This window comes from Spinacia oleracea, chromosome 6, assembly GCF_020520425.1.
Source record: "Spinacia oleracea cultivar Varoflay chromosome 6, BTI_SOV_V1, whole genome shotgun sequence".
Classification (NCBI taxonomy): domain Eukaryota; kingdom Viridiplantae; phylum Streptophyta; class Magnoliopsida; order Caryophyllales; family Amaranthaceae; genus Spinacia; species Spinacia oleracea.
In genome coordinates, this window is record NC_079492.1 from 93576291 (window position 1) to 93603434 (window position 27144).

At 38.3% G+C, this 27144-nt stretch overlaps 3 protein-coding genes across 5 annotated transcripts in view; 2 read left to right on the forward strand and 1 right to left on the reverse strand.

Moving 5' to 3' along the window:
* Window positions 1-2316: 2316 nt before the first annotated feature.
* On the forward strand, window positions 2317-3887 carry LOC110791189 (uncharacterized). Its single transcript, XM_021995939.2, has 2 exons — window positions 2317-3091; window positions 3187-3887. Exons 1-2 carry the CDS (start codon window positions 2363-2365, stop codon window positions 3403-3405), a joined length of 948 nt encoding a protein of 315 aa, XP_021851631.2. The 5' UTR covers window positions 2317-2362; the 3' UTR covers window positions 3406-3887.
* Window positions 3888-5399: 1512 nt separating this feature from the next.
* Window positions 5400-27144, forward strand: part of LOC110791205 (alpha-mannosidase At3g26720) — a 46741-nt gene continuing 24996 nt past the window's right edge. The window contains exons 1-7 of one of the 3 annotated variants that reach the window (XM_056833544.1): window positions 5400-5846; window positions 6249-6332; window positions 6438-6526; window positions 6647-6821; window positions 14618-14737; window positions 15244-15327; window positions 15781-15852. In XM_056833544.1, the coding sequence (XP_056689522.1) occupies window positions 5640-5846; window positions 6249-6332; window positions 6438-6526; window positions 6647-6821; window positions 14618-14737; window positions 15244-15327; window positions 15781-15852 (831 nt within the window). In that variant the 5' untranslated portion in view covers window positions 5400-5639. The remainder of the gene's footprint in view (window positions 5847-6248; window positions 6333-6437; window positions 6527-6646; window positions 6822-14617; window positions 14738-15243; window positions 15328-15780; window positions 15853-27144) is intronic. The other 2 variants (XM_056833545.1, XM_056833546.1) reach the window with 2 other exon arrangements.
* LOC130464128 (uncharacterized) lies at window positions 10402-27119 on the reverse strand. Its single transcript, XM_056833547.1, has 2 exons — window positions 26377-27119; window positions 10402-14483 (listed from the first exon to the last, which is right to left on the reverse strand). The coding sequence occupies exon 2, from the start codon at window positions 12240-12242 to the stop codon at window positions 11598-11600; it is 645 nt and encodes a 214-aa protein (XP_056689525.1). The 5' UTR covers window positions 12243-14483; window positions 26377-27119; the 3' UTR covers window positions 10402-11597.

The following is a 27144-nucleotide window of genomic DNA, read 5'->3' on the forward strand; positions in this document are numbered from 1 at the left end:
ATTTGTGGTTTATTAAATGATGAGTCCCTTCAATTTGACGATATATTCAAGATAGACTGTCAGGACCAGTCCTGTGACTAAGAAATGTCTATCAAGTGAACTTGAATTTCAAAAGTTGAAAATGGTCCCTGGTCGGAGTTTTCTATAAAGATGGACGCATAGAAAACGTCAGACGACTAGAATGCAAGATGACTAGTAGTTCTGTTTCTTGAACTATGTGGACATGGCAATGTCATAATCATTTGCATAGATACTTACTTTGGGAAGACTAGTATCGGACAGACCTATGAAACTTTACTGTAAGAGATGAAAATCTGTCATAAGTAAATTTCATTAAAATTATTAGACACTAATCCTCAATACCTGAGTGATTTGAGATTACTTGTTTGAGAACTGCTTACTTTGACGTTGACCAACCGTCGCACCGTAAAAGGAGGCTATAAAGGCAACGCTCTGGTAATCACCTATCAAACGAAGTCTAATCTCAAGATCGCAAGATTGGGATTGTCCTCCCATAAATCGGGATGAGATGCTAAAAGTTGTACAAGGCCACTCGGAGAGCTAGAAACTGTAAAATGCATGGCCGTGCTCAGATGAATCATAGGCTATGATTATCTGTTTATTTGATTAGTTGAACTCTGAAACCGAGAAACACCTCTGGACATAATAAGGATGACAACTCTTACCTTATGTTCAAGAGCAAGCATCGAGCGACAAGGGAATTAGGAAATGCACACTTGTCCCTAAGGACAAGTGGGACACTGAAGGAAATAATGCCCTTGGTCCAAGTATGCATTTAATGTTAAGTCTAATAAATGCGGTTCAATATTAATTAACAAGTTAATAATTCAGTGAGATCAAGTGAGCTGAATGCCTAACTAGAGGCCGCTTCAGTTCAAGTGGAAATTAATGATATTAATCCATAACTTACTCTTGACTGAACCCGTAGGGTCACACAAATAGTACGTAAACGGATCAAGTATTTAATGGCATTAAATACTCCATCTATGGATATTCGGAATCGGAGGATCTTGGTTTCAGTGGGAGCTGAGATCGTCAAAAGCAAGAAATGAATACTCCGGAAACGATGATATTGCCGGAAACGGAAATATGGATCGTATCGGAAATATAAATATTATCCAAGTCGTAGATGTTGCCGGAAACGGAAACATGGTACGTATCGGAAAATATTATCGGAAATGGAAATATTGCCGGAATCGGAAATATTGCCGGAAACGGAAATATTGTCAGAATCGGAAATATTATCGAAATCGGAAAATAAATCCGGAAACGGAAATATTAAATATTTGTTCGAAACGGAAATTAATTCCGGAATCGAAAATATTAAATATTGTTCGTATCGGAAATGAATTCCGAAATCGGGAACTTAATCAGAAGTGTATCGTACGAGTTAGCATCAGACGAAGCTTGCTAGACGAAGGCCCAGCACGAAGTCAGGCCATCGCCCAACAAGCCAAGCGCAACAAACCACATGCCAAGCCTCGACCAGGCCCAGCGCAAGGCCAGGCCCAGCCAAGGCTTGGGCGCGCGCACGGATCAGGCAGGCTGCGAGCAGTGGGCCTCAGCGTTGTGCGCCCGGCGTGGGCCGCAAGGCTTGGGCGCGGGCGTGCGGTGCTTGTGCGCTGCTCGTGTGCGTTTTACACGAATCCTAAAGCTATCGGGATTCGTCATATGATTAAATCCTAATCCTAATAGATAAAGTTTATTTAATAGAGTCCTAGCAGAATTCTAATTAAACTAAATTAGTATTCTAATAGGATTATAAGTCCTTTTCCAAAACTCTATAAATAGGTGCCTAGGGTCACAAATTTATACACAACATTGAAGTATTCAAAGGTAAGATTTTGAAGCAAACATTGTTTTGCGTTATGTAATATATTATATTATTTTTTATTGCCAAGTAGTATTTTACACATTGTTGTTATTATATTATAAGAAAGTACAATATAATCTTATCAAGAAATCCACAAAATCTTATCAACCAATAGAAAATCTAAGAAAATCTAAGAACATCCAATAACATCTTATCAAGAAAATCTTATCAACAAAATCTAAGAACATCCGATAACATCTTATCGAAAATCTAAGAAAATCCAAAAAAATCTTATCGAAAATATAAGAAAATCCAAAAAAATCTTATCACGTATTCCATACAATCCTATCAACCAATCGAGAATCTTGAAAAATCTTAGAAAATATAAGAAAATCAAATAAAATCCAGTAAAATCTTATCACGTAATCCATATATTCTTATCCACATTACTTTTTAAATACACACACATTATCAAACTCAGTTCTCACACTCACTTCTCATTATCACACTCTACTATATCTCAAAAAAATGTTATTTGAATATAGTTCAAGCTTAGAATCTGCTGATGAAAATCCATACGGAGAAGTTGATCGAATGGTTGACGAATTTGTCACTCATCACTTACCAAACACATTCTTTCCACGAGGTCCTAGACTTCGAAATGAGAATGATACCATTCCGAGTCCAGCAGATAGAAATCGTGAAGAAGGGCATAACCGCTTGTTTAATGATTACTTTGCGGAAAATCCAGTATATTCAGACAAGCAGTTTCGTCGAAGGTTTCGAATGAGAAGACCTTTGTTTTGCCGCATCATGAACAAAGTGGTTGAAAATGATGTTTTCTTGCAACAGAGAAGAAATGTTGTCGAAAAATTAGGGTTATCAGGATTGCAAAAATGCACTGCAGCTATCAGGATGTTAGCGTATGGTTTGGCTCCGGATGCAATTGATGAATATCTGCGAACGGGTGAAACAACTTCAAAAAAATCATTATTACATTTCACTCAAGGGGTAATCAAGCATTTTGAAGAGGATTACCTAAGAAGTCCTACTGATGAAGACTTAAGGAGGATCCTTTATCAAAATGAAATGCGCGGATTTCCAGGCATGATCGGTAGTATTGATTGTATGCACTGGGAATGGAAGAACTGTCCTACTGCATGGAGATGTCAATACCAAGGACGCAGCGAGAAAGCGTCCCTAATTCTTGAAGCTGTTGCAGATCAAGATCTATGGATTTGGCATTCATTTTTTTTGGTAAACCTGGTTCATCTAATGACCTTAATGTTCTGCACCGTTCTCCTGTTTTTGATGATGTTTTGACAGGTAAGGCACCTCCTATAACTTTTCAGGTGAACGGACATGAATACAACATGGGGTACTACCTCACAGATGGTATTTATCCAAATTGGGCTATGTTCATTCAAGGATTTTCTCGTCCCCAACTTGAAACGGAAAGGTTGTTTGCTAACAGACAAGCGCATGTTCGTAAGGATGTTGAACGTGCGTTCGGAGTTTTGCAAGCAAGATTCGCCATTGTACGACAACGTACCTTCTCTGGCTTACGATGAAGATATATTAGGCGATATAATGAAGGCTTGTATCATCTTACACAACATGATAGTTGAGGATGAACGAGATATGTATGTCCGAGCTGATGTGTTACGAAGGTACTATGAAGAAGACCTTTCGAGCTTAACCGCAACAGTGAATAATGGTGAACCCTTTGAGTTCCAGACTGGACAACCCTTCTCCATTAACGCATTATTGGGGAGAATAACAGCTTTGCGTAGCAGTCAAATTCATCACTCTTTGAAAGAGGATTTAATTGAGCATAACTGGCAAAAATATGGAGGCAATAATCATTAAACTCATGCCTCGAAGAAGAGTTGTTACTTTTAGTGGTTGTGTTTGATTTATCGTAATTTTTTTTAATCATATTTTGGCTTTATGACGTTTTAGTTTATGACATAGTGTTTTTAGTTGTTGTAATGTTTTAGTTATCCGAAACATGTCTTGCTTTAGTCCATCTATTATGTATTTTATTCAATTATGTCCCTTTATTTTATTTAAATTTATGAAATATTTTCAATAAAATTTTTAATATTAAAAATAGATATAAAAATAACGTAAATAAAATAATTAACATATATTAAATAATTAACATAATTAACGTAAATAAAATAATTAGCGTAAATTAAATAATTTATCTTAACTAATTGTTAAAATTCATTTAAGTTATTAATATAATTGAATAAATACAAAATGGATGGAGTATGTGGGAAATAGAAAGTGTGGTTAGGTTTAATGAATAGTAAAAGGAAAAGTGGTGAAGAGTTTTTTTTTTTTGCTCATTGGTGGGATAAGTTTGTTGTAACATAATTTATATTTATATGTGAGGAAAGTGATGTGGAGGAGTAAGAAAGTATTAGAGATAGTGGTGAGGAGTTTTTTTTTTCCATTGATGGGACTGGTCAGAAACGCAATTTAATTGGGAACCATCAACGAGATTAACTCGAAATTTCTCCCCGTACACCGGTCAAAATGCTAGTCAGAGTAATTACCATTAGAGGTGTCAGAAGTTGACCCGACTTCGAAAAACCATCTGTTTCGAACTCTAACCGAACTGGTTTGACCCGGAAATTTCAAGACCGAAACCCGTTCTGTAACCGATTTGACTTTACCCGACACCCGTTTCACCCGATCTGAACTCCACCCGTAACCAGTTTGATCCGACCCGATCTCCACCTGTCACTGGTTAGATTCCACCCAAACTCCACCCGACACCGATTTGACCCGACCGAACTTCACCGGATACCGATTTGACCCGGTAAATATCTGATTTGACCCGATTTGATTTGACCCGAACTGTTGTATAACCGACACCGATTTGACCCGACCTAAACTCCACCCGAACTGTTATTATTTAGTAAGTTGAATTTTGTGTCAACTCAAAGAGTTATATTCTACTGTAGATTTATATATATTGTGTATCTACTGTTTACATATGGTTCTCGTTATATAATCATTAATCATCTTATAACTTAAAACAAACTCTAATTGATATAACGATGTTGTAGTTTAGTAAATTAAAAATACTCGTAAATACGTAGATTAATAACTGGATTAATTAGAAATAGAATGAAAACATTAATCGATAATGACTTGAAAAGATCTAGAATGAAATCGATCTAACCCGAGACCTAACTGAGATGACCCGAACCGAAATCGAACTGGTGCTGAATTGACCCGAACTGAAATGACCTGAGTCAAAGTTTACCCGACCCAAAGTTACCCGGCCCTAGTTTGACCCGACAAAACCTGTTTACAACCCGACACGGGATCACCGGGTTCGTTTTTTACCCGAACCGAACTTGACCCGTCCAGAAATTTACCCGGACCCGACAACAATTGACCTGAAATTTACCCGAACTGAATAGACCTGACCCAAACCCGATCTGATCCCGAAAACTTTTAACCCGAACTTGACCCGAACCGAATAGACCCGAACTGTCATGGGTCAAACCACAACCCATCCGGTGACCCGATTTGACACCTCTAATTACCATTGTCAGTTCATCCACTGTCATTTTCCACTCAATTGAGCACGAAACGTCACATAGCTTGCTGACGAAGTGATCAGAAACCTGACACAAAAGAGAGAGTTAAAACACAAATCATTATTTTAAACAAAATCATGTTAACCCCACTAAAATTTCCCTGCTTAATTCCCTTTCTCCCGTTTTAAATTCTTGACACAATTAAGAAAATTTCAAAATATTTTGAACTCTTTTGAGTTTCAGCAATGGCGAATTCCACAACCTTGATCAGCATTTTAATGGGTATTTTCCTGCTATTTTTTGGAGCAAAATCGGATTATATAGCATATAATAATTCGGCAAAAATCGTTCTGGGTAAACTTAATGTCCATTTGGTTCCTCATACACATGATGATGTTGGGTGGTTGAAGACTGTTGATCAGTACTATAGTGGTGCCAACAATTCCATCCGGGTTCTCTCTCTTTCTTTTTACTGTATTTTGTTTCACATAATTTTAGGTGTTGTTTTTGTATGCGAGTAGATTAGTTGGTTAAAGTGTTGGGTGCCGAATCCAAAACCTGGGTTGTACATCACTGCCTTTAAAGCAAATAATTATGGGCTACAAGATACTTGAAACTATAGTAGAACATTGATTATTAGGGAGTGTGCCATTTCCATTGATAATGTTGATATTTTTGTAACTTGAAAATTCCGTCAAAAAAAAAAAAAAAAACTTGAAAATTGCTGGAAATATACTAGAATAAGTAGTTATGTAAGAGGAACTTAAGGAAATGTCAAATGTTGCATAGTTGGTAATTTTTTTGGGCTGATTGTGTAGGTTTGTATAATGATTTTGTGGGTTTGATTTGATTAGGGAGCCTGTGTGCAAAACGTGCTGGATTCAGTGATTTCGGCTTTGCTGGAAGATGAGAACCGGAAGTTCATCTATGTTGAAATGGTAATAAGAACCTAAGAGCTCTTATGCTTTTCTTTTCCTTAAAAGATTGATCAAATACCATATTAATTTACGAGGTTTCGTTTGTTGTTGGTGGGCATTGTTTAGGCATTCTTTCAGCGATGGTGGAGACAGCAGAGTCCAAAACTCAAGGAGAAGGTCAAAGAGTTGGTCAATTCGGGTCAACTAGAATTTATGTAATACACTTCAACTGAATATTTCTATTATGAAGTCCTATAGTTTTAATTTATTGCATTTTCTTTGATGCTTTTTCTAGTTTTGAGTTAATTCTCACAGTAGTTTCTGGGATGATATAGAAATGGGGGGATGTGCATGCATGATGAAGCAACTACTCATTACATTGACCTCATTGATCAAACAACTTTGGGGCATCAGTTTATCAAGAATGAATTTGGTCAGATGCCGCGAGTCGGCTGGCAGATTGATCCATTTGGACATTCTGCTGTTCAGGCGTACTTGCTTGGTGCAGAGGTATTTGCTTTCTATTTTCTTTGCTTTTAACTTGCTTGTAGTCTCCTTTTGCATTCTATTATATTGCTTCCTTCTTGGTACTAGCCTAGAATTGGTCTTCTAGATTTATTATGTAAAATGAACTTGGCACTATCAAATACCAGTGTCAGGAATCAAAAGAAATACCCATCCCGCATATGTCTCGCTTGCTTTTGAAGGGTGTACTAAAGCAAACACATCAAGAGCCTCTGTACTTGGGATTGGCTAGATCATCTAAATCATCAATGTTTTATTACAGACAGTATCTGTGGTGAGCTCTGATACAACAAGCTTTTACCTGATCAGCTCTTTCTATTTTTCTGCCTCACTATCCTCTCAAATGATCTTCTCATTTATTCGCAGAGGCCTTCTCTTAAGTTACCTTAAACATCTAAAAGCCTTGGTTCTTGTACATTGATTTAATGATTTCTATACAGGTTAAACACAACTTATCTCTTTATCATTTTATACCTTTTTTTTTGTACTTCTCCCGGTAAGGTTGGTTGTCAATTGGATCCTTAGCTTCCTTGTCAGCATTATCTTATGATCTTGAGTTTGCGGAGAAGATTTGATTCCAATGCTTCTTGATGTTGTCCCTTGAGTTTGAACAGAGTATCATCTTCATGTATGGAACATTGGAACTCCTAAGGTGCACCTCCATTTTAGCCAAAATAAAGGAGGATAAAATAAAAGCAAACAAGTGAGGTACTTTTACATGACTACTTAGAGGCTGTTTGACATGTTGATAGAATCCAAAATTTAGGGGAAAGAATTTATTGTATTAATGATGATTACAGCAGTTTACAATATATATAGTAGCAAATAATCTAGAGCCTTCATAAGGTTGTTAGAGCAAGCTCCTTGCATTAAGGGAGTTAGTTATAACTAGCCACATAGGCATGCTGACACAGCAACTATTTGTTGTAGTAATGATGCTGAAACTACAAGCTAACTAGTATGATACTACAAGCTAATGAGTAGTCTAACAGCCCCCCTCAAGATGGGAGGGGAGGAGAATCATTCACACCCATCTTGGACAATAGATGTTGGAACTGATTAGAGGGTAGAGGCTTGGTGAACACATCTGCCAACTGTTCTTGTGTAGGTAAATAAGATAGATGCAACAACCCCTCAAGGACTTTATCTCTAGTAAAGTGGCAATCAATCTCTATGTGTTTAGTTCTTTCACGAAACACAAGATTTCTTGCAATGTGCAAAGCTGATTGATTATCACAGTGTAAGGTGATAGGCTTGAGGTTAGTGATTCCCATGTCAGCAAGAAGATTAACCATCCAAGTAACCTCTGAGGCAGTTGCTGCCATGGTTCTATACTCAACCTCTGTAGAGGATTTAGAGACTGTACTTTGTTTCTTTTACTTCCAGGAAATAGGAGAACCACCCAACAATAGAACATACCCTGTGATTGATCTTCTAGAATCAGGACATGATGCCCAATCAGAATCTGAAAAAGCTTGTAAAGAGATAGTATCTGTAGCTTTTAACAATATGCCTTGGCCTTCTGTATGGGCAAGATATCTCAAAGTGTGATGCAAGGCTGTAACATGTGGCTGTCTTGGAGCTTGTATGAACTGACTGAGTGACTGAACTGCATAAGATAAGTCAGGTGTGGTATGGGTCATAAAGTTCAGTTTTCCCACCAGAGACCTATACTTTACTTTTCTGTGTTAGAGTAGAAATCTCCATCAGTTTTAGTCAGTTTGATATTGAGAGGTAAAGGAGTGATAACCGTCTTTGAAAGATCAAAATCACACTCATGTAGAAGCTCCTTAGTAAACTTCTTCTGGCTGAGAATCACCCATTTGCAGTGTATCCAACCTCAATGCCAAGAAAATAATGTAAGTGACCCAAATCCTTGATGCTTAACTCTCTGTGTAGATAGGCCTTTAAAGCATCAAGTTTTTGAATATCAGTGCCAGTTAGGATCACGTCATCAACATATACTGCTGCAATGTTGATATCATCATCTTGTCTATGAATGAATAGACTGTAATCATGTTTGGACTGAATGCATCCTTGATGTTCTAGTGTAGACATGAGCTTCTCATGCCACTGCCTAGATGCTTGTTTTAACCCATAGATAGATTTGAGCAACCTGCAGACTTTATTGGTGGGGTTAGGAACACCTTCAGGAACTGTCATATATACTTCCTCCTTTAGGTCCCCATGGAGGAAAGCATTGTTTACATCCAGTTGAAACAAAGGCCAATGTTTGCTAGCTGCCACTGCAATTAGACATCTGATGGTGCTTATTTTGACCACAGGACTGAAAGTCTCCTCATAGTCAATACCATACTTCTGGTTGAAGCCCTTAGCTACTAATCTAGCCTTACACCTTTCCAGAGCTCCACTGGACTTGAGTTTGACCTTGAAAACCCACTTACAACCAATAGCTTTCTTCCCTTTTGGAAGCTCTACTAATTCCCAAGTTAAATTCTGGTCTAGTGCCTGTAATTCCTTTTGCATTGCTTCAATCCATAACTTATGCTTGGAAGCTTCTGTATAATTTAGAGGTTCTGTAATGTCACATGATTGTGACAGAAAAGCTTGAAATTCAGCTGGAAAAGCAACATAAGAAACCAAATTACACCAATGCTGAGGGATAGTTTTGTGAGATGTGACAGAGTGACACACATAATCTGAAAGATATGTGGGTACTTTATGGACTCTGGATGATTGTCTAGGTGCAGTTGGTTCTTGTGTATCAGTTGGGATAGATTGTGAAATAGGAGTGGGAGAAGAAATAGGAGTAGAGGTAGATGAAGGTGATGTGGAGCTGTTTGTAGGAGTACAATGTGAAGATGGAGATATAGACTCAGTAGAGAAAGATGGATGGGATTGAGAAGATGGAGATGGTGATGTATGAGGGGGAAAAGTGGTTTCTGGAGAAGAAAAATCAGGTGTATCAAAAGATTGAGGTGAAACAAAGGCTGGTAGAAAGATGGCATTTGTATAGGAAGTAGATGTTTGTTTTTTGTGAAATAAGTGAAATGGAAAATGTTGTTCATGAAACTGCACATCCCTTGAAACAAAGAACCTGTTAGTATCAATTTCTAATACTTTGTACCCTTTCTGAGAAGTATCTAACCCATGAAAACACAAGGAGTGGTCCTGTTGTCCATCTTAGATCTTCCTACCTTTGATGTGGATACATAGCAAAGGCATCCAAAGGTTCTAACATGGGACAGATTAGGTGACTTTCCATGTAATCTGAGATAGGGTGACTGTAACTCAATGGACTTTAGGGGCATTCTGTTGATTAGGTAAGCTGCACACATGACATTCACCCCAAAATCTATCAGGAACCCTAGATTGAATGTATAAAGCTTTTGCAGTTTCTAACAAGTGTTTATGTTTTCTTCAACAACTCCATTCTGTTGGGGTGTGTGACTACAGCTAGTTTGACTTAGGATACCAAGTGTTAAACACAATCTCCTGAAATCCCCTTCACACAACTCCTTTGCATTATCTGATCTAATGCACAGTAACACCAAATTGTGTTTTGACCATATTCAAGATATCAGTCAGTACAGAAATAGTCCTTTTTATTTCTCAACATATGAATCCAAGTGAATCTACTGTAATCATCTACAATAGTCAGGACTTGATTACAACCAGTAGTAGTTTTCACAGAATGAGGTCCCCAAACATTAATATGTATCAAATCAAATGGAGCTGAACTCTTAATGCTGCTATGAGGAAAGCTTAGTCTAGTTTGTTTGGCTACAGGACAAACTTGACATATAGTATCCTGTATACAGGAATTGACTTTGCAACTAGGATTTATTAGCTTGAGTTGGCTAAAAGGTAAATGGCCTAATCTCAGGTGCCAGAGCTTGGCATCATTTATAGCAGAGTGGCAAGTTGTGTTGCAAATATGAGACTGCACAGTAGTTGTTGTTGCTGGTAACTTTTGTTCCCCAACATTGATAGACCAGAACTGACTTCACCAAGAGGAATCAACCTCCCTTTCTGACAGCAAACAAAACACTTGTTGTGAGTAAAGTGTAGTTCACATTTCAAATCCTTGCACAGTTTGTGTACATAAATCAAGTTATACTTGAAATCAGGAACATGGAACACATTGTGCGAAGTGATATCTTCATTTAAAATCACTGAGCACATCTGGCATAGTAATATAGGTGCCTTGATTTTCAACCAGTTTAAACTCAGAAAATTGTGTTAGGTCATAGCAGAACTAATCAGAAGCTCCACTGTCTAATAGCCATTTAGAATTGGAAGAAGACAATAAGCAAATGTTACCTGCCATCATAGCTAGATTTGACTTCTGTTGTTTGCTCAACATGCTCATTAGCTGATTGTACTGCTCCACTGAGATTGTAGGTGAATCAGTTTTCTGATAACCTAATGCTTCTGCTTCAGTATCAACACCAGAAGACATAGCAGCAGTCTTATTGACATTGTTGCCTTTGAAGTGTTTAAATCCTGGTGGATAACCATGGACTTTGAAACATCTCTCAATACTGTGACCTGGAATCTGGCAGTGTGTGCAAAAATAAGGAGAACCAGATCTGTTAGAACTTCCATGTTTCTGATAAGTAGAGCCAGTGTCTTGTACTTTGTAGTTCCTGTTGTTCCAGTGATGTCCACCAAATCTCCTCTTCTCAGCTACAAAAGCAACTGGTTCTGTAGGATAAGTAGCTTTAGAAACTTCTTGATGTCTTTCCTCTTGAGCAAAGAGTCCATAAGCTTCAGAAACTTTTGGCAAAACTGGCACCATTAATACATTTCCTCTAATGTGGCAAACTGATCAGTCAGCTTCATCATAAATTGCATAACCATCTTCTCCTGTTGCCTCTGAAAGAACTTCTTGGTTACATTGCAAGTACAACTGTTGCAAGTACAGTAAGGCATCGGATGTGCTTCCTCAATAGCATCCCAAATTGTTTTGATTTCAGTAAAGAATTCAGAAACAGTTTTCTCTCCTTGAGTCAACTCAGGCAGCTTCTGTTCTAAAGAGTAGACCTGAGCCATGGATGCAAATCCAAACCTCTCCTCAAGGTCTAACCAAACCTCTCTGGCAGACTTCAAGAACATCACACTTTTAGCAATTATTTCACTCAAATCTCCTAAAATCAAGGAGCAAACCAAATCGTTGCATCTCTCCCAGGCTTTACACTCAATGGTACCAAATTCTGGCTTGCTAATGCTTCCATCAACAAAACCTATCTTATTTTTAGCAGATAATGCAAGCATCATAGATCTCTTCCAACCAGTAAAGCCTTCACCATCAAATTTGAAAGAAACCAGCTGAACAGAATTAGCATCAGAAGGATGAATGTAGTAGATGCTAGCAGGGTCTTGGTTTGGAGGCATCACTACATTCCTCCTTGGATCTTCACCATTCTCATCATTAATCGCCATTAATACGATTTCAAATCAAGAAACTCAGTTAAATGCAGCTTCAAACACTCAGATATTTGAACAGTTTTCAGAACAAACAACCAAGTGACAATCGAAAACAAAACAAGAACACACTACTTTAGCAGAATTTTGGAATGAATTTGTGTAGAAAGTTTGCGGAATTTTCAGAAAAACGAATCAGGTTTATGAAACCTGCTCTGATACCATGATAGAATCCAGAATTTAGGGGAAAGAATTTATTGTATTGATGATGATTACAGCAGTTTGCAATATATATTGTAGCAAATAATCTAGAACCTTCATAAGGTTGTTAGAGCAAGCTCCTTGCATTAAGGGAGTTAGTTATAAACTTATAACTACTGCCACATAGGCATGCTGACACAGCAACTATTTGTTGTAGTAATGCTGCTGAAACTACGAGCTAACTAGTATGATACTACAAGCTAATGAGTAGTCTAACACATGTTCCAGCATCCAGCTAAAGAGTGCATTACCATCTAACTGATTCTTTTTTATTTTACGATTGCTCATTGTGCTTGGGTTTGTCTTTCAGTGCATATTTGGAGTTCAATTGCTTGTGTATATTCAGCAATATTGTTATGAATCTTAGAACCTCTTTCGGTTTAGAAGTTTGGCTGGTGAAGGATTTATACGTGACCTTGTGGCAGATTGTGCTCTGTGGTTTTTCTCTTCTTAAAATGTTTTGATTCACTTCACATGGAAGTAATTTAATGTGGGTAAAGAAGGTTCTTTCAAGTTTTTTTTGTTTTGTTTTAAGAGAAGCAAGCAATTTTTTTTTATTAACATGCACTTCTAACCAACTTATAACCAACAAACATCCTAGGGGAGACAAACCTTCTAGGAAGGACCCCTTCCCCTAAGAGTTTGCAAAGGACAAGCAGAGTTAAGCAACCTCCAAAAACGCCCAACTTTGCATAAAAAAAACAAGAAATAGCCTAGTTACAACTTTACAAGAAGAAAACCAGGTTAAAATTGATGACTTCGCATTTTTTCCAATGATCTGTACGACTCTATTCTTCACCAGTCCTTGTATTTCCTGTACAGTTTTGCTAATCCTTGAATCCTCATGTTCCAAAAAGCTTCATTTCTTATCCTCCACATGCTATACGCAGTTGCTGCTATTGCAGCATAGATCACTTTCTTCTTAAAGGCACCACCCTTGTAACTTATATGTATCCACCCCATCATCTGAAGTTCTGAACCAGGTCCTGAGATGCGAAGCCATTGTTTGACTTGAAAGATGCATTCCTGGCTGTATCTGTACCTAAAGAATAGACGTTGATGCCTCTCCTGATTTGTACCACATATGCAACATGAGCTACTGTCAGTAATTCCCATTTTCAGAAGTCTATCCCTGGTTTGCAATCTGAATCTCATGGCCAGCCATTAACAGAATCGGTGTTTAGGAACAGACTAACAGAGAATGCGTACCATACACCCTTGCTCTACTGAACTTTTTGGCCACATAGATCACCATCAGCTGTTTTACTATTGTAGGTCAGGCTTGTAAACCTATTGTTACCTCTTGCATACAAACTGTCTTTGGTTTTGCAAATACTTTTCCAAATCCAGCTTGCATTTTGAGGGAGAACATATCCCTAAAAGTAACTCTGGTCAATCTTTCTAATAGAAAAAGAATCAGCATGAAGAATAGCTCTGCTATCAGAAAGACTAGTCAGATGGTCTCTAGCACCAATGATCTTTCTCACTACCCATGAAGCCTGAGCTGGGATGTCCATGGTAGTGAGATTCCTCCCTTTCACTTACTAAGACACTAGGCAATGCCTCAACCGGATCAATTAGAGTTAGATATTTGAAACTTATGAAGTCTTTTTATTGTACATCGAATTCACCCATTTAACCCAGAGGTTTTCAGCTTTTTGCTCAATTTCCCATTCATGATTTCCTACAGCTGTCGCATTCCATAAGGGAGAGAATCCTTACCCCCAGACCACCTCCTGATTTTGATGTGCAATCAACCTCCCAGGCCACAGAACCAGGTTTATGACTCTCATGAGTTCCATGCCAAAGGAAATGCTTCAATATTTGGCACCAATATTCACTAATACTCATCATCACAGAGTTAGCTTGCTGAAGTCTGCATGCACAAGATAAGTGCCTGCTACACCATACCCTGATCTTTGCACACATCTTGTCAATCAAAGCCTCACAATCTGCTGCTTTCAACTTTTTTGAACTCATAGGCACACCTAGGTACACCTAATTCATGTAGGAGCAGTGTGTAAATGAAATGACTAATGTCATTCTCAAATATCATCTTTTGCATACATGTACTATTGAATTTAACTGTTCTAATTTTTTTTAAAAAACTGTTCATATTATCTTTTTTGCAGGTAGGATTTGATTCACTGTACTTTGCTCGAATTGATTACCAAGATAGAGCAAAAAGAAAAGATGAGAAAACTCTTGAGGTGGTGTGGCGTGGTTCTAGGTCGCTTGGTTCTACCGCACAGGTAAATAATACAACAACCAAGGGTTTATTTGTTTTACTTGTATATTTCTTTTTCATGTTCTTTTAAACTGTAATGAAGCATTTGGAAGCCTAATTTCATTGATTACAGTCTTGGGTTGTCAACTGTCATTTATTTAAAGGGGTCTGGTATAACACCTTGTTCTTTTCACCTTTTGAAAATGTTTACAGAAATCAAGTTCAGATAGGACTTATAGGTAGTTTAGTTAACATAAGCTCATATGAAGTCCAATGTTCAGATAAGGACTAGTGGACTACCAAGTTTATTTTACTACTAAAAGTTAGTTCAAAAATGGGTCAAGTAACATGGATAGGAACTTTTACACTTGAAATAAAACATGGAGATTCTAAATGTGTCCTGAAGTTACATCTTTAGCTGCAGTCTCTGACGTGAGAATTGTAGGCTTTTCTTGCCAATCTTTTGTCATCTCCTTAGGTAAGGTTTTCCTCGTTTCCTGAATGTTGTGAATCTTGCCAACTCGTTTGCAGATATTCACTGGTATATTCCCCACACATTATAACCCGCCTGATGGATTTCAGTTTGAAGTAAACGACGTGTCTCCTCCTATTCAGGTAACTTAAATAAATAAGAAGAAAAGTTTTGGCAGGCAGGAAGTGACACGCGTCACTCCTGGTGTCTGTTTTAGTACTCCCTCCGTCCCAAATTACTCGTTACACTTACCTTTGCACAAAGTTTTAGGTGATAAGTGGTTGTTTGGTTATCAATTGTTATTTTATTGAAAAAGTAGATGTGATGGTAGTGGGGTATTTTTTTAATTGAATGAGAGAGGGTGTGGGGACAAAAAAAATTTAGTGGGAAGAGAGAGACAATATAATAATTGTGTGGTCATTCCTAATTTAGAAGTGTAACAACTAATATGGGACGGACGAAAAAGGAAAGTGTAACAACTAATTTGGGGCGGAGGGAGTATAATGTAATAGATTTGTTTTCTTGAAATCTTAGCTTTAGTTCTAAGATTATTGAGCTGCATTTGAAGTCTTCATGATATATGTTTTTGGTTGAAGGATGATCCGCTTCTATTTGACTATAACGTCCAAGAGCGAGTAAATGACTTTGTTGATGCAGCCATGTCACAGGTGAGTCTACTCTGCCGAGTTCTTCACTGTGCTTTCTCATTATAAGAAAATTTGATAAAGAAGAGTTCCAGTGTTACAGGAATAAACTGTTGGATTCTGATAAACTGTTGAACTCTAGCAGTTTAGATCGAGAGATTAGAGAGATAATGTGGGATGAGAGAGAATTAGAACTTTTTATGGATTTTCTGAATGCCTATTACAAGCTAAAGGAAAGCCTATTTATACAGCTGATCATCTACAGAAGAACAACTCCGCAAGCAACTAACAGAAAAGAAATAGAAACAGAATTCAGTTAGAGCTGGAATTCTGTTTAACCAATTCTCCCTCCAAAACTAGTTTGATACGAAAGTCAAAGTCAACTATAAAACTCCCTTAACATACCACCCTCCTTTGAAAAAGACTTGACTCAAGTCTGTAGATTACAATCAAAGTTAGTGAACCTTTATTCAAATGACTCAACTCCTCAACATTCTTCCAACTAGCCTCATGACTAGGGCAACCTTCCAATTGGATTAAGTATTGAATTTGATCCTTATTCTGAAACTTTAATCACTCTCATATCCAAAAGTGCTTCAGGCTGAATAGTTTCATCTTCATCTTGTCTCTGTAACCATGATGGAATATGGGCAGCCATGGGCAACACACCTTGAAACTTCTTCAACTGAGATACATGAAATACATCATGTATCTTAGGAGGTTGAGATAACTTGTATGCCACTTTACCAATCCTTGACTGGACTTGAAATGGACCATAATACTTTGAAGAAAGTTTGTTGTTAGAGTCTAGCTTGAACTGTCTGCTGTCTGTAAGGTTGCAGTTTCAACGACACCGAATCACTAAATTCAAAATTTCTATCAGATCTATGTTTGTCAGTTTGAGACTTCATCCTCAACTGAGCTCTATTCAAGTGAAACTTGACTATTGTTAACATGTTTTCCCTCCTGAACATGCTACTGTCTACATCCTCTATTGGAGACTTTCCTGCCAGATAAGGCAAGTGTAAGGGTGTAGCTTCATTGTAGACCACCTCATAAGGGGTCATCTGAAGAGCTGAATGGTAATGTGTATTGGACCACCATTCGGCCAATGGTAACCACATAGACCAATCTCTAGGTGTCTCACTGCACATGCATCTTAATAGGTCTCCAAACACCTATTTACTACTTCTGTCTGCCCATCAGTTTCGGGATGATAAGCAGATGACAAGAGGAACTCTGTATCATGTAGAGAAACAAATCCTTCCAAAACTGACTTACAAACACATATTCTCTATCACTTACAATGCTTCCTGGTCACCCATGTAGTTTGAATACATGATCTAGATAAGATTAGGCCACTTGAACTGCTGCAAATGGGTGAGAGAGAGGCATGAAATGGTCAGCGTTACTGAATCTGTCTACGAACACAAATATCACATCTTTACCATTGGATTTAGGTAAACCAACAGTGAAATCCATAGAAATATCCAGCCGCGCCTCCTCCAGAATGGGTAAAGGTTGAAGCAACCCAGGTTTAGCAGAGTTATCATACTTGGACACTTGACACACACTGTACTTTCTCACAAGCTGTCTAACATCTTTGGTCATTCCTTTCTAGTAGAACAGACTCTTAAGTTTCTTAAGAGTGATATCTCTTCCAGAATGGCCACACTCAGGGGGCATGTTGCCACTGCAACAACATCGACCTCAGATTATCATCACTCATCAGACCCCACAACAATCTTCCCTTTTCTTCTAAGTAACCCATCTACAACAGAGAAGCTAGGAACCAGGACACCTCCTTGCAGATTATCTAGTATGGCGTGAGTGTTGACATCCAAGTGATATCTACTTTTAATCGTCACTACTTTTACTCAAATCACTTACGTCGGAAGACACCACAAAAATTTCTATACAAAGAATCTCATACCCTTCTACCCTAAATAAGGCATCTTTTCCACTCTTGTATTGAATCTCATAATCAAGCCCCATTAGCTTTGACAACCAAACATATTACAAAGGGGTTGAAATTTTTTGTTATAGTAGCCATTTAAGACTCTTTTGGTCCGCTTTTATTAATGAGGTATTGTTAATCAATGAGGTATTGTTCCCATTTCTGCACAGCAAAAACAATTGCTAACAACTTTTTTCATAGACAAAACGTTTCTGCCACTTAGGACCCAATGATCGACTGATATAGGTTAGTGGATGGCCTTGTTGCACAGAACAAATGGTAGAGAGAAGTTTGGCGCAGCTCGAACTGGAGTTGTTGTGAGTGCAGTTTTCAAACCCCCAAAAGCTATATGAGCTTGGTCATTCCACTTAAAAGCTCTCTTCTAAAGTAATTTTTTCTGACAAATTTCATGTAATACCCTAATAGACCTAAGAAGTTTCTTAAATCCTTCAGTGTACTAGGCACAGGCCAACTAACTATGACTTCTTAGGATCAACTTCTACCCCTTTAGCTGAGATAAAATGTCCTAAATACTCCACCTTATTAGTAGCAAACACACACTTACTCTCCTTTGCAAACATCTTGTTCTGTTTCACGAGACTAAACACCTCTGTCAAGTGTTCCATGTGAGTGGTTAAATCCTTGTTGTAACTAGTATATAATCAAAGAATACCAATTTTTTTTTCCTCAAAAGTGGTTTTAATACATCAGTCATCCACCCATGAAAAGAAGCAGGGGCATTAGTTAGGCCAAATGACATTACTTGGAACTCATATTGGCCAGTGTGTGTTTTAAAAGCTGTTTTAAACACAGCTCCTTCATGCACTGTTAATAGATTTGATATCCTGCCATGGTGTAAAAACTCGCCCCAATGTGTAGCCGAGTTAACTCGGATTTTAAGGTTGGCAGTACGAGATTAGGCGATTTGTAACTGCCTAAAAAAGACGCATTTTTTACCGATTCACCCGATTCAACTCCAAATCACCCGGGCCAACCATTATATCTTACGAATTGACCGATATCTTTAGATTCGTTGCTTAATTTTCGGGGGAAGGAAACTCCAGATCTGGTTTGGTGTACTCCATGGATGCTTGGTGAAGAAACACGGGAGAAAGAGGAAGAGAAAGTAAGTAAAGTTCCTAGAACTTTACTTTTAAATTAAATTAAAAGACTAGTGGGGCAGGTGAGGTGTCCAGTAAGTACAATAAGGAAAGTTGAGGTGTCCATTAGGGAAAGAAGGTAAGGAGTAAATCTACATTATTTGAATTTTTAATTAATGTTAGGCAGGTAAGGCCTTATTTATTTTACAATAACCTAGCCTAGTGGAGGTAAAAGTTGGACCACTTACATTCTTCTAACTTGTATGTTTAAACATATAATATGTTTAATCTTATCATGTGAGTAACCAAACTAAATTCAAGTACTCCGTTTATTTTCTTATGAATTATTTTACGAAAGTACGTTATGCAATAGTTAATTTTTGTACTACTATTAAAAACATACAAAATATAATTAATTGCAGTTCTTCTGCAACACCGCGACCCGGTCCGCGACTAACGCATCATTCCCGTTACCGAGACATCGCGACCGATCACGCGAACGTGACCGATGCCGCATTTTCGATCTATGTTAATATTGCCCTTAAATCTAGTTTAGTAAAGACTGTTGCTCCAACTAATTCATCAATAACAGGAATTGGGAACTTATCCTTCATAGTTCTTTTGTCCAGTTTCCTTTAATCCACACACATCTTTCAGGTTTCATCTTTCTTACCAACTAACACCACTACCAGAGTTGTTCTGTATTATACCTCTTTCAAGTATCTCTTGTATCAACTGCTCAATCACATCTCTTTGCTTAAGGGGATACCTATATGGTCTAATATTCACAGGGCCAACACCTTTTCTGTGATCAAAGACACCTCTAATAGGAGGCAATTTAGTAGGGTCCTCAAAAACAGTGTTAAACCTTCTCTTGAGTGTATCCAATTCAGAAACTCAGTAAGTGTTATCTCTCTATGGGTTTCTAACTATTCTGGACTATCCATGAAGGAAGTATCCACAAGTTGTATGAAACTGAGATGAGCTGCACTTTCTAGCAATTTGATAGATGGCCCTCCTTTAATTACATTAACCTTCTTAGCAGGTATCCCTTGAGTCTGAACTTCTGATTGTCTAGAGAAAACTCCATTACCAACTTCTTGAAATCCCAACAGATAGAGCCCAATGTACTCAACCATTGAGTCTCTAACACCATGTCACAACTCCCTAATGAAATCAACATCACATCAGTTAAGAATTGCTTCCCTTGCATTTCCGAAGAGAACTCTTCACACTAATGCTGCTGACAAATGATATGGTTCCCATCTGTCACTGCTTGTGTTCCATACTGATGAAATATGAAGCCTCATACTGTGTATATGACTAGTGTACATCTCTACTGTATTGTGTAACATAGCTTAGTATAGCTTACTTGGTTTAGCCCCATGTGATCATAGTTTGTCTTCTAGTGGTGTAGGTGTTTTATACCTTCAGCGTGGGGCACAATAATCCTAGGTTTACTTCCCAAGGAGTCATATAAAAGCTTTACCTTGTACATTGTAAATGGTGAGATAATATAATATTAGCCGCCCACATTGCACAATTCTCCTCCTTTCTTATTCAAACTGTTCTTGCAAGGTTGAGACTTTGAAAGTCTTCATGGTATCAGAGCTAGGGTGCAAGATCCGCAAGTTTGATTGAAAGTGTAAGTGCAAGTTCCAAACTTTTCAGTTTTTCTCTGCCTCTTGAAACTTTCTAAACTCTTAGAATTTGATTTCTTCTGTTAAAACCTTCAAAATCAAGTCTTTTCCTGCTTGGCTTGTATGTCTAAAGATAACTTGACAAAATTGCAAAGCCCACTGTATCTACATCCATCTGATGGACAACATTTAGTTGTTGTTGGCAAACTGAAAGGAGCAGACAATTACAGGGAATGGAGGAGGTCTATGGAGATTGTTCTGGGTTCAAAGAGAAAGTTGGGGTTTGTTACGGGACTGTTGAAGAAGGACAATGAAGATGAATCCAAGGCTGAGCAATGGGAAACATGTAACAGTATAGTGATAGCATGGCTGACAGGTTCCATGGATGACTCAGTCAAAGAGTCTGTAATGTTCATCAACTCTGCTGCTGAAATATGGAAGCAACTGGAAATCAGGTATATGCAAACCAATGGAGCCAGGAAATACAAACTAAACAAAGATGTGTATGAGATACAACGGAAAGGAGCCTCCATCTGTGATTACTACACAAAGATTAAGACTTTGTGGGGTGAAATTGAGAGTCTCAATGTGTATCCTCCCATCACAGCTATGACACCAGTGATCAATGCATTTGTGAGTGCATTGAATGTACAACTTGAGGAACAACACTTGTTCCAGTTCCTAAATGGACTCGATGAAGACTATGGCCCCCAAAGAAGCAACTTTCTCATGCAGAGTCCTTTGCCAAGTGTTGAAGCAGCATGTGCTGTCCTGCAACAAGAAGAATCCCAAAGAAAGACACTTGGAGAAGTTTAGAGTGAAGGGGAGCATTCTGCAATGTTCAACAAAGGAATGACATACAAAGGAGGAATGGAAATGAGCTGCACTGTGTGTGGAAAGAAGGAACATACAGCTGATAGGTGCTATCAGCTGGAAAGCAGTTGGTTACCCTAAGTGGCACCCACGGTACAAGAAACAGATGAAATGAAAGAGAAAGAAACTGGTGTGGGGGCTAAATGGGGAAGAACAAAAGAAATGGGTTGTCAGAAAATGGCAACAAATGTTAAGACTGAGGAGGAAGTCATGATCACTGCAAGCCAACTACAACCGCTGCTAAAACTCATTCCAGGAACATCCTCAACAACAAAAACCACCAAAGCAGGATATGACACTGAGGATGAAATGGATGTAAGCTTTGCGTGTATGATTTTCTGTCACAATGTGTCAAGCATAAACAATGGTTGGATAATAGACTCAGGAGAAACTGATCATATGATATCTGACTGTAAAATGCTTGATAATCCTTTGAGCACCAATGGAATACCTAAGATAAACCTCCCAACTGGTAAAACTGCAGTGATAACCCACATAGGAAACTTGAACTTGAATGGAAAACTGACCTTGAAGAATGTTTTGTGTGTTCCTGAATTTAAACACAATCTGTTGTCTGTTAGCAAACTCATCAAAGATAACAATTGTGAAGTGAAATTTAATGCTGAAACATATGTGATTCAGGACTGTCTCACTCAGACAACTAAAGGAGTTGGGAAAGCTGTTAATTGACTGTTCTACCTGATGAGAGAAGAAGGAAAGGATGATAGCAGGAAGAAAGTGGGGAAGCCAACAAAGAAGTGTGAAGAGCAGAAACATACACCTAAAGTGAGCTGCAGTTTAGGAGTACTTGAATGTAATGTAGCTGATTTAGATGTGTGCACTGTTTGGCATAATAGACTAGGGCATGCTCCTATGGAAAAACTAATCAAAACTGGTTGTGTAACTAAAACAAGCTTTGATAATAATGCAATTTGCTTGACTTGTCCTATGTCCAGGTTCACTAAACTCCCTTACTCTTCTAGCAAGTCTTGTGCACACTCAATATTTGAGTTGATTCACATTGATATATGGGGACCATATAAGGTCATGACTAAGGGAAAATACAGGTTTTTCCTGAAAATTGTTGATGATAAACAGTTGATAAAAGCCAAGTCATAATCATACAGGATCATCAGACACTTTGTAAAGTTTGTCAAAAATCAATTGAATGCTAGTGTCACAACCATTAGAAGTGACAATGCATTGGAATTTGATGATGACAATTGCAGGGCATACTTTGGTGACTTGGGAATAGTTCACCAGACTTCATGTGTGAATAGAGCACAACAAAATGGGAGAGTTGAAAGGAAACACAGGAATATTTTTTGGAGATGGCGAGAGCACTGAGATTTCAAGCAGGTCTGCCATTGAAGTATTGGGGTGATTGTGTTTTGATAGCCACCTATCTCATAAAAAGACTGCCTAACTCAGTGATCGGAGATAAAAATCCATATGAATTGGTGTTTGGAAAGAAACCAGATTACAACAAACTTAAGGTGTTTGGATGCCTTGCAATGGCTTTATAATGAATCAGCCAAACATGATAAGTTTGCCCCTAAGGGAGTACCATATGTATTTCTGGGTTATCCTTCAACTCAGAAGGGATACAGAGTAATGAACATGTTGACCCGACAAACCTTTGTGTCAAGAGATGTGAAGTTCTATGAGGATGCTTTCCTTTCCAACAAAGACAAGCCAGGGAAAGTGTATAATTCTCCAGTGTCACTCAGAATTCCACTTGCAGATGCAGTTGATGATGTGATTGAAGATGATATTGAAATGACTGAAGGTGAACAAGATGAGAACACTACTCCTGAAACTGCTGATAAACAAAGTACCAAAACTCAGAATGATTAGATAGTATCAGGAGTAGTACCACAAGTTACCAGAAGATCAACTAGAGAATGAAAGGAACTAGAGAATGAAAGGCACCAAGATGGATAAAAGATTATCAACATGCCCTGAAAATTCCCACATAACATACTCAGCCATTCCATGTTGCAAATGTAGTTGTGACCAGCATAGAGGCATTGTTTGTAGCTTTCCTAGCTAAAATCACATCCATAGATGATCCTGTTCAGTTCAAACAGGCAGTGAAAGAAAAAGGGTGGGTGCAAGCAATGAATGAGGTAATTGAAGCTTTTGAGAGTAGTGGAACACGGGATTTAGTTGACCTGCCACCTGGGAAAAGGGCCATAGGGAGCAAATGGCTGTACAAGACCAAACTTCGCAGAGAAAGCCATGTAGAAAGACTCAAAGCTAGAGTGGTTGGTTTGCGATGCAGACAAGTTTATGGTATTGATTATGAGGAGACATTTGCTCCAGTGGCCAAGATGACCACTGTGAGGTCTATCCTGGTTGTAGCAGCAATGGAAAACTGGCATGTGTCTCAAATGGATGTCAAAAATGCCTTTCTCCATGGAGATTTGGAAGAAGACTTGTACATGACAATGCCTCCAGGATACACAGGGTGGAACTCTCGAGTCAAGGTTGATAAGAACTATGAAACTCCTCCTAAGACAAGCAAAGTGTGCAAACTCAAAAAGTCCTTGTATGGATTAAAACAGGCACCAAGGCAATGGTTTGCCAAACTGTCCAGTGCCCTGATAGAGTTTGGTTTCAGTCAGTCTAAAACTGACTACTCTTTGTTCACTCAGTACAAGGGTAAGTCATTCATTGCTCTCCTAGTCTATGTAGATGATCTGCTCATAGTGGGAAATGATGAGAAACTGATCCAAGAAGTCAAAATCATGTTGCCATCCCATTTCCATATGAAGGATTTGGGTGATATCAGATATATTTTGGGTATTGAAATTGACAGAAGTGCTCAAGGCTTTTTCCTGTCACAGAGGAAGTACACACAAAACATTGTGAAAGAATATGGTATGCACAAGGAAAAACCAGTGAGGGTTCCCTTGGAACCACACCTAAATTAGGTGATGTATTGCCTGTGGCAACAGAGTATCAAAGGTTGGTAGGGAGATTGATCTACCTTACTATAACCAGACCAGATATTGCCTATGATGTTCATATATCAGTCAATTTATGCATATTGCCTGTGGCAACAGAGTATCAAAGGTTGGTAGGGAGATTGATCTACCTTACTATAACCAGACCAGATATTGCCTATGCTGTTCATATATCAGTCAATTTATGCATAAACCTACCACAGTGCATATGCAAGCAGCCAAGAGACTTCTCAGGTACTTGAACTCATGTCCAGGTCAAGGAATATTGTTGACATCTGATTCTGCAGCTCCTTACAACATACTCAGACAGAAGATTCACCTATCTCATGGAAAGCTAAAAAACAACAAGTTGTGGCCAAATCCTCTGCAGAGGCAGAATATAGGGCATTGGCCTTAACTACATGTGAAGTAACATGGATCAAACAACTTCTTAAGGACCTAGGACTTAAACACCTAGGTCCCACCATTCTGAAATGTGATAACAAAGCAGCTATCTTAATTGCTGCCAATCCAGTTCACCATGAGAGAACCAAGCATGTTGAATTGGACTGTCACTTCATCAGAGATAAAATCACCGATGGTTCTATTAGTACTCAGTTTGTCCCATCTCAACTTCAAGTGGCTGACTTGTTCACAATGCCTATGTCTATTGGTCAGCTAGCTACTCTTCTACCCAAGCTTGGAGTTGTGCACCCAACTATAACCTTGAAGGGGAGTGATGAAATATGAAGCCTCATACGGTGTATATGGCTAGTGTACATCTCTACTTTATTGTGTAACATAGCTTAGTATAGCTTACTTGGTTTACCCCCATGTGATCACAGTTTGTCTTCTAATGGTGTAGGTGTTTTATGCCTTCAGTGTAGGGCACAATAATCCTAGGTTTACTTCCTAAGGAGTCATATAAAAGCTGTACCTTGTACATTGTAAATGGTGAGATAATATAATATTAGCCGCCCACATTGCACAATTTTCCTGCTTTCTTATTCAAACTGTTCTTGCAAGGTTGAGACTTTGAAAGTCTTCACATACCCTTCCATTCACACCCTCATTTCTTAGCTAAAGACAGATCTAAGAAATTATGTGTGCTGATGTGTAATGGTGAGCCGTTCACAGTTCCTTTGATTCTCATAGTACTGAAGTTTTGCTTACCAACCAAGGCATGCACAAAATACAAGCTGCTGTAAATTCAGTAGCTTCATACTCCTGCTCTAGACTGTAGTTCCATTTCATCATCATTATCCTCAACTAGGCCTTCATAACCTCCCACTTCAACTGTAAACAGTTGTGATTCCCTAAAATTTCACATATGATTTCTATCATAAGGTTGCTCACAATAACAGAAAAGACCTTTCGCCATCTGTTCCTGTCTCACATCAGCTGGAATATATTTGTACGGTCTTTTCGTGTTTGTTTTATCGAGGGGTTAGACATAATAGGTGGCTTTGAATTGCAAATGCAGGCACATTCAAAGTCTTACTCACTGATTGGCTAGGGTAAGAGCTTCTGTAAATCTTAGGCTGATTAGCACTAATGGACTCTTCCTGATACCGAGCATGCTCAACTGCTTCAGCTACAGTTCTTGGCTTAAAGTCCCTAACAATAGGCTTAACTGTGGACTTAAGCCCACCAACAAAATACTGTCCAGAAAGTAAGAATCATACAGAATGTGATTATGTTGTAATATTAAGGACCTAAGATCCTTAAATTCATCAATGTATCCTTCAATGGAACCAGTTTGTTGCAGCCTGTTAAACTTTTCTACCACATTACAACCCGCCTCATCTCTGAATCTAGGTTAGAAATCCACAATAAATTCTAACCAATCTACATTTCTCCCAACAGTTACTTAACTAACACCCATTTTTCTGTTTTTAATCATGTTCAAACTAGCAAGATAAACTTTCTGGCCTTCAATTTTACACAGAGTAAAATATTTATTGCACTTTTTAATCCACGTTTTTGGGTTTGTTCAATCAAGTTTAAGAAAGTCCAGTTTAGGTACATACCCTCGGATTCTGGTTGGATTGAATCCTTCCCCTTGTGGTCCATCATGTACGGAAGAGGAAGATGAAGAAGAAGAGTCAGTTGCTTTCAATCTCCCATTCATCTCTTGGATAGAGAACATCACATCTCTCAATTTATCTTGCAGCAACTTGTTTTGAGCTTGCTGTTCCACCCATTTTTCTTCCTGTAACCTCAATTGTTCCTCCATTGCAGACACCTTCTTGGAGATTGCTAGCGCCAGATTTGAAATCCAGATAGAGGAGAAAAGGGTATTGATTGATCACACAATTGTAATCACAGCTACAAGTCACAGTGATTTAATCGCTGTGTGAAGGATTAAAATGTCTCCAATCTTCAAGATATGTCTTCCTCAAATGTAGAGCAAGCAAAACTATCTCAATCACGTCGACGAAGAAAGTCATTAAATTTGCGAAACTATTTTTGAGTTCATGGGCTAATAGCTAACTTTGTGCTCTTGTATTGCTGCAAGCCTGCAAAAATGTAGGTGTTCTCATGGAGGAGCCCTTATGGCAATAGAAAGGATTTTAGTGCTGCAAAGGAACAATAGTGTATAAGAAAGTCGTTGCTTCTAATTGTTTAAGCAGATTAAGTGATGATCTTGGCTTTGCTTGTGGAGAAAAATCTTTTGGGCAATTTTGTCTCTTAGTTGTTTGCTTCTTTTTTTTCCTGAAAAAGGGATGCTGGTCCTTAAGTCGTATCTGCTTCTTGACATTGGTCTAAATTACTAAGCATTTTTTTTTTGATTTTGA

Bases quoted from the DNA above. Each gene is read 5' to 3' on its own strand.
- LOC110791189 (XM_021995939.2), top strand. From the start codon at position 2,363: ATGTTATTTGAATATAGTTCAAGCTTAGAATCTGCTGATGAAAATCCA. The intron at 3,092-3,186 runs GTAAACCTGGTT...ATAACTTTTCAG, and splicing joins TTTGGCATTCATTTTTTTTG to GTGAACGGACATGAATACAA.
- LOC130464128 (XM_056833547.1), bottom strand. From the start codon at position 12,242: ATGGCGATTAATGATGAGAATGGTGAAGATCCAAGGAGGAATGTAGTG.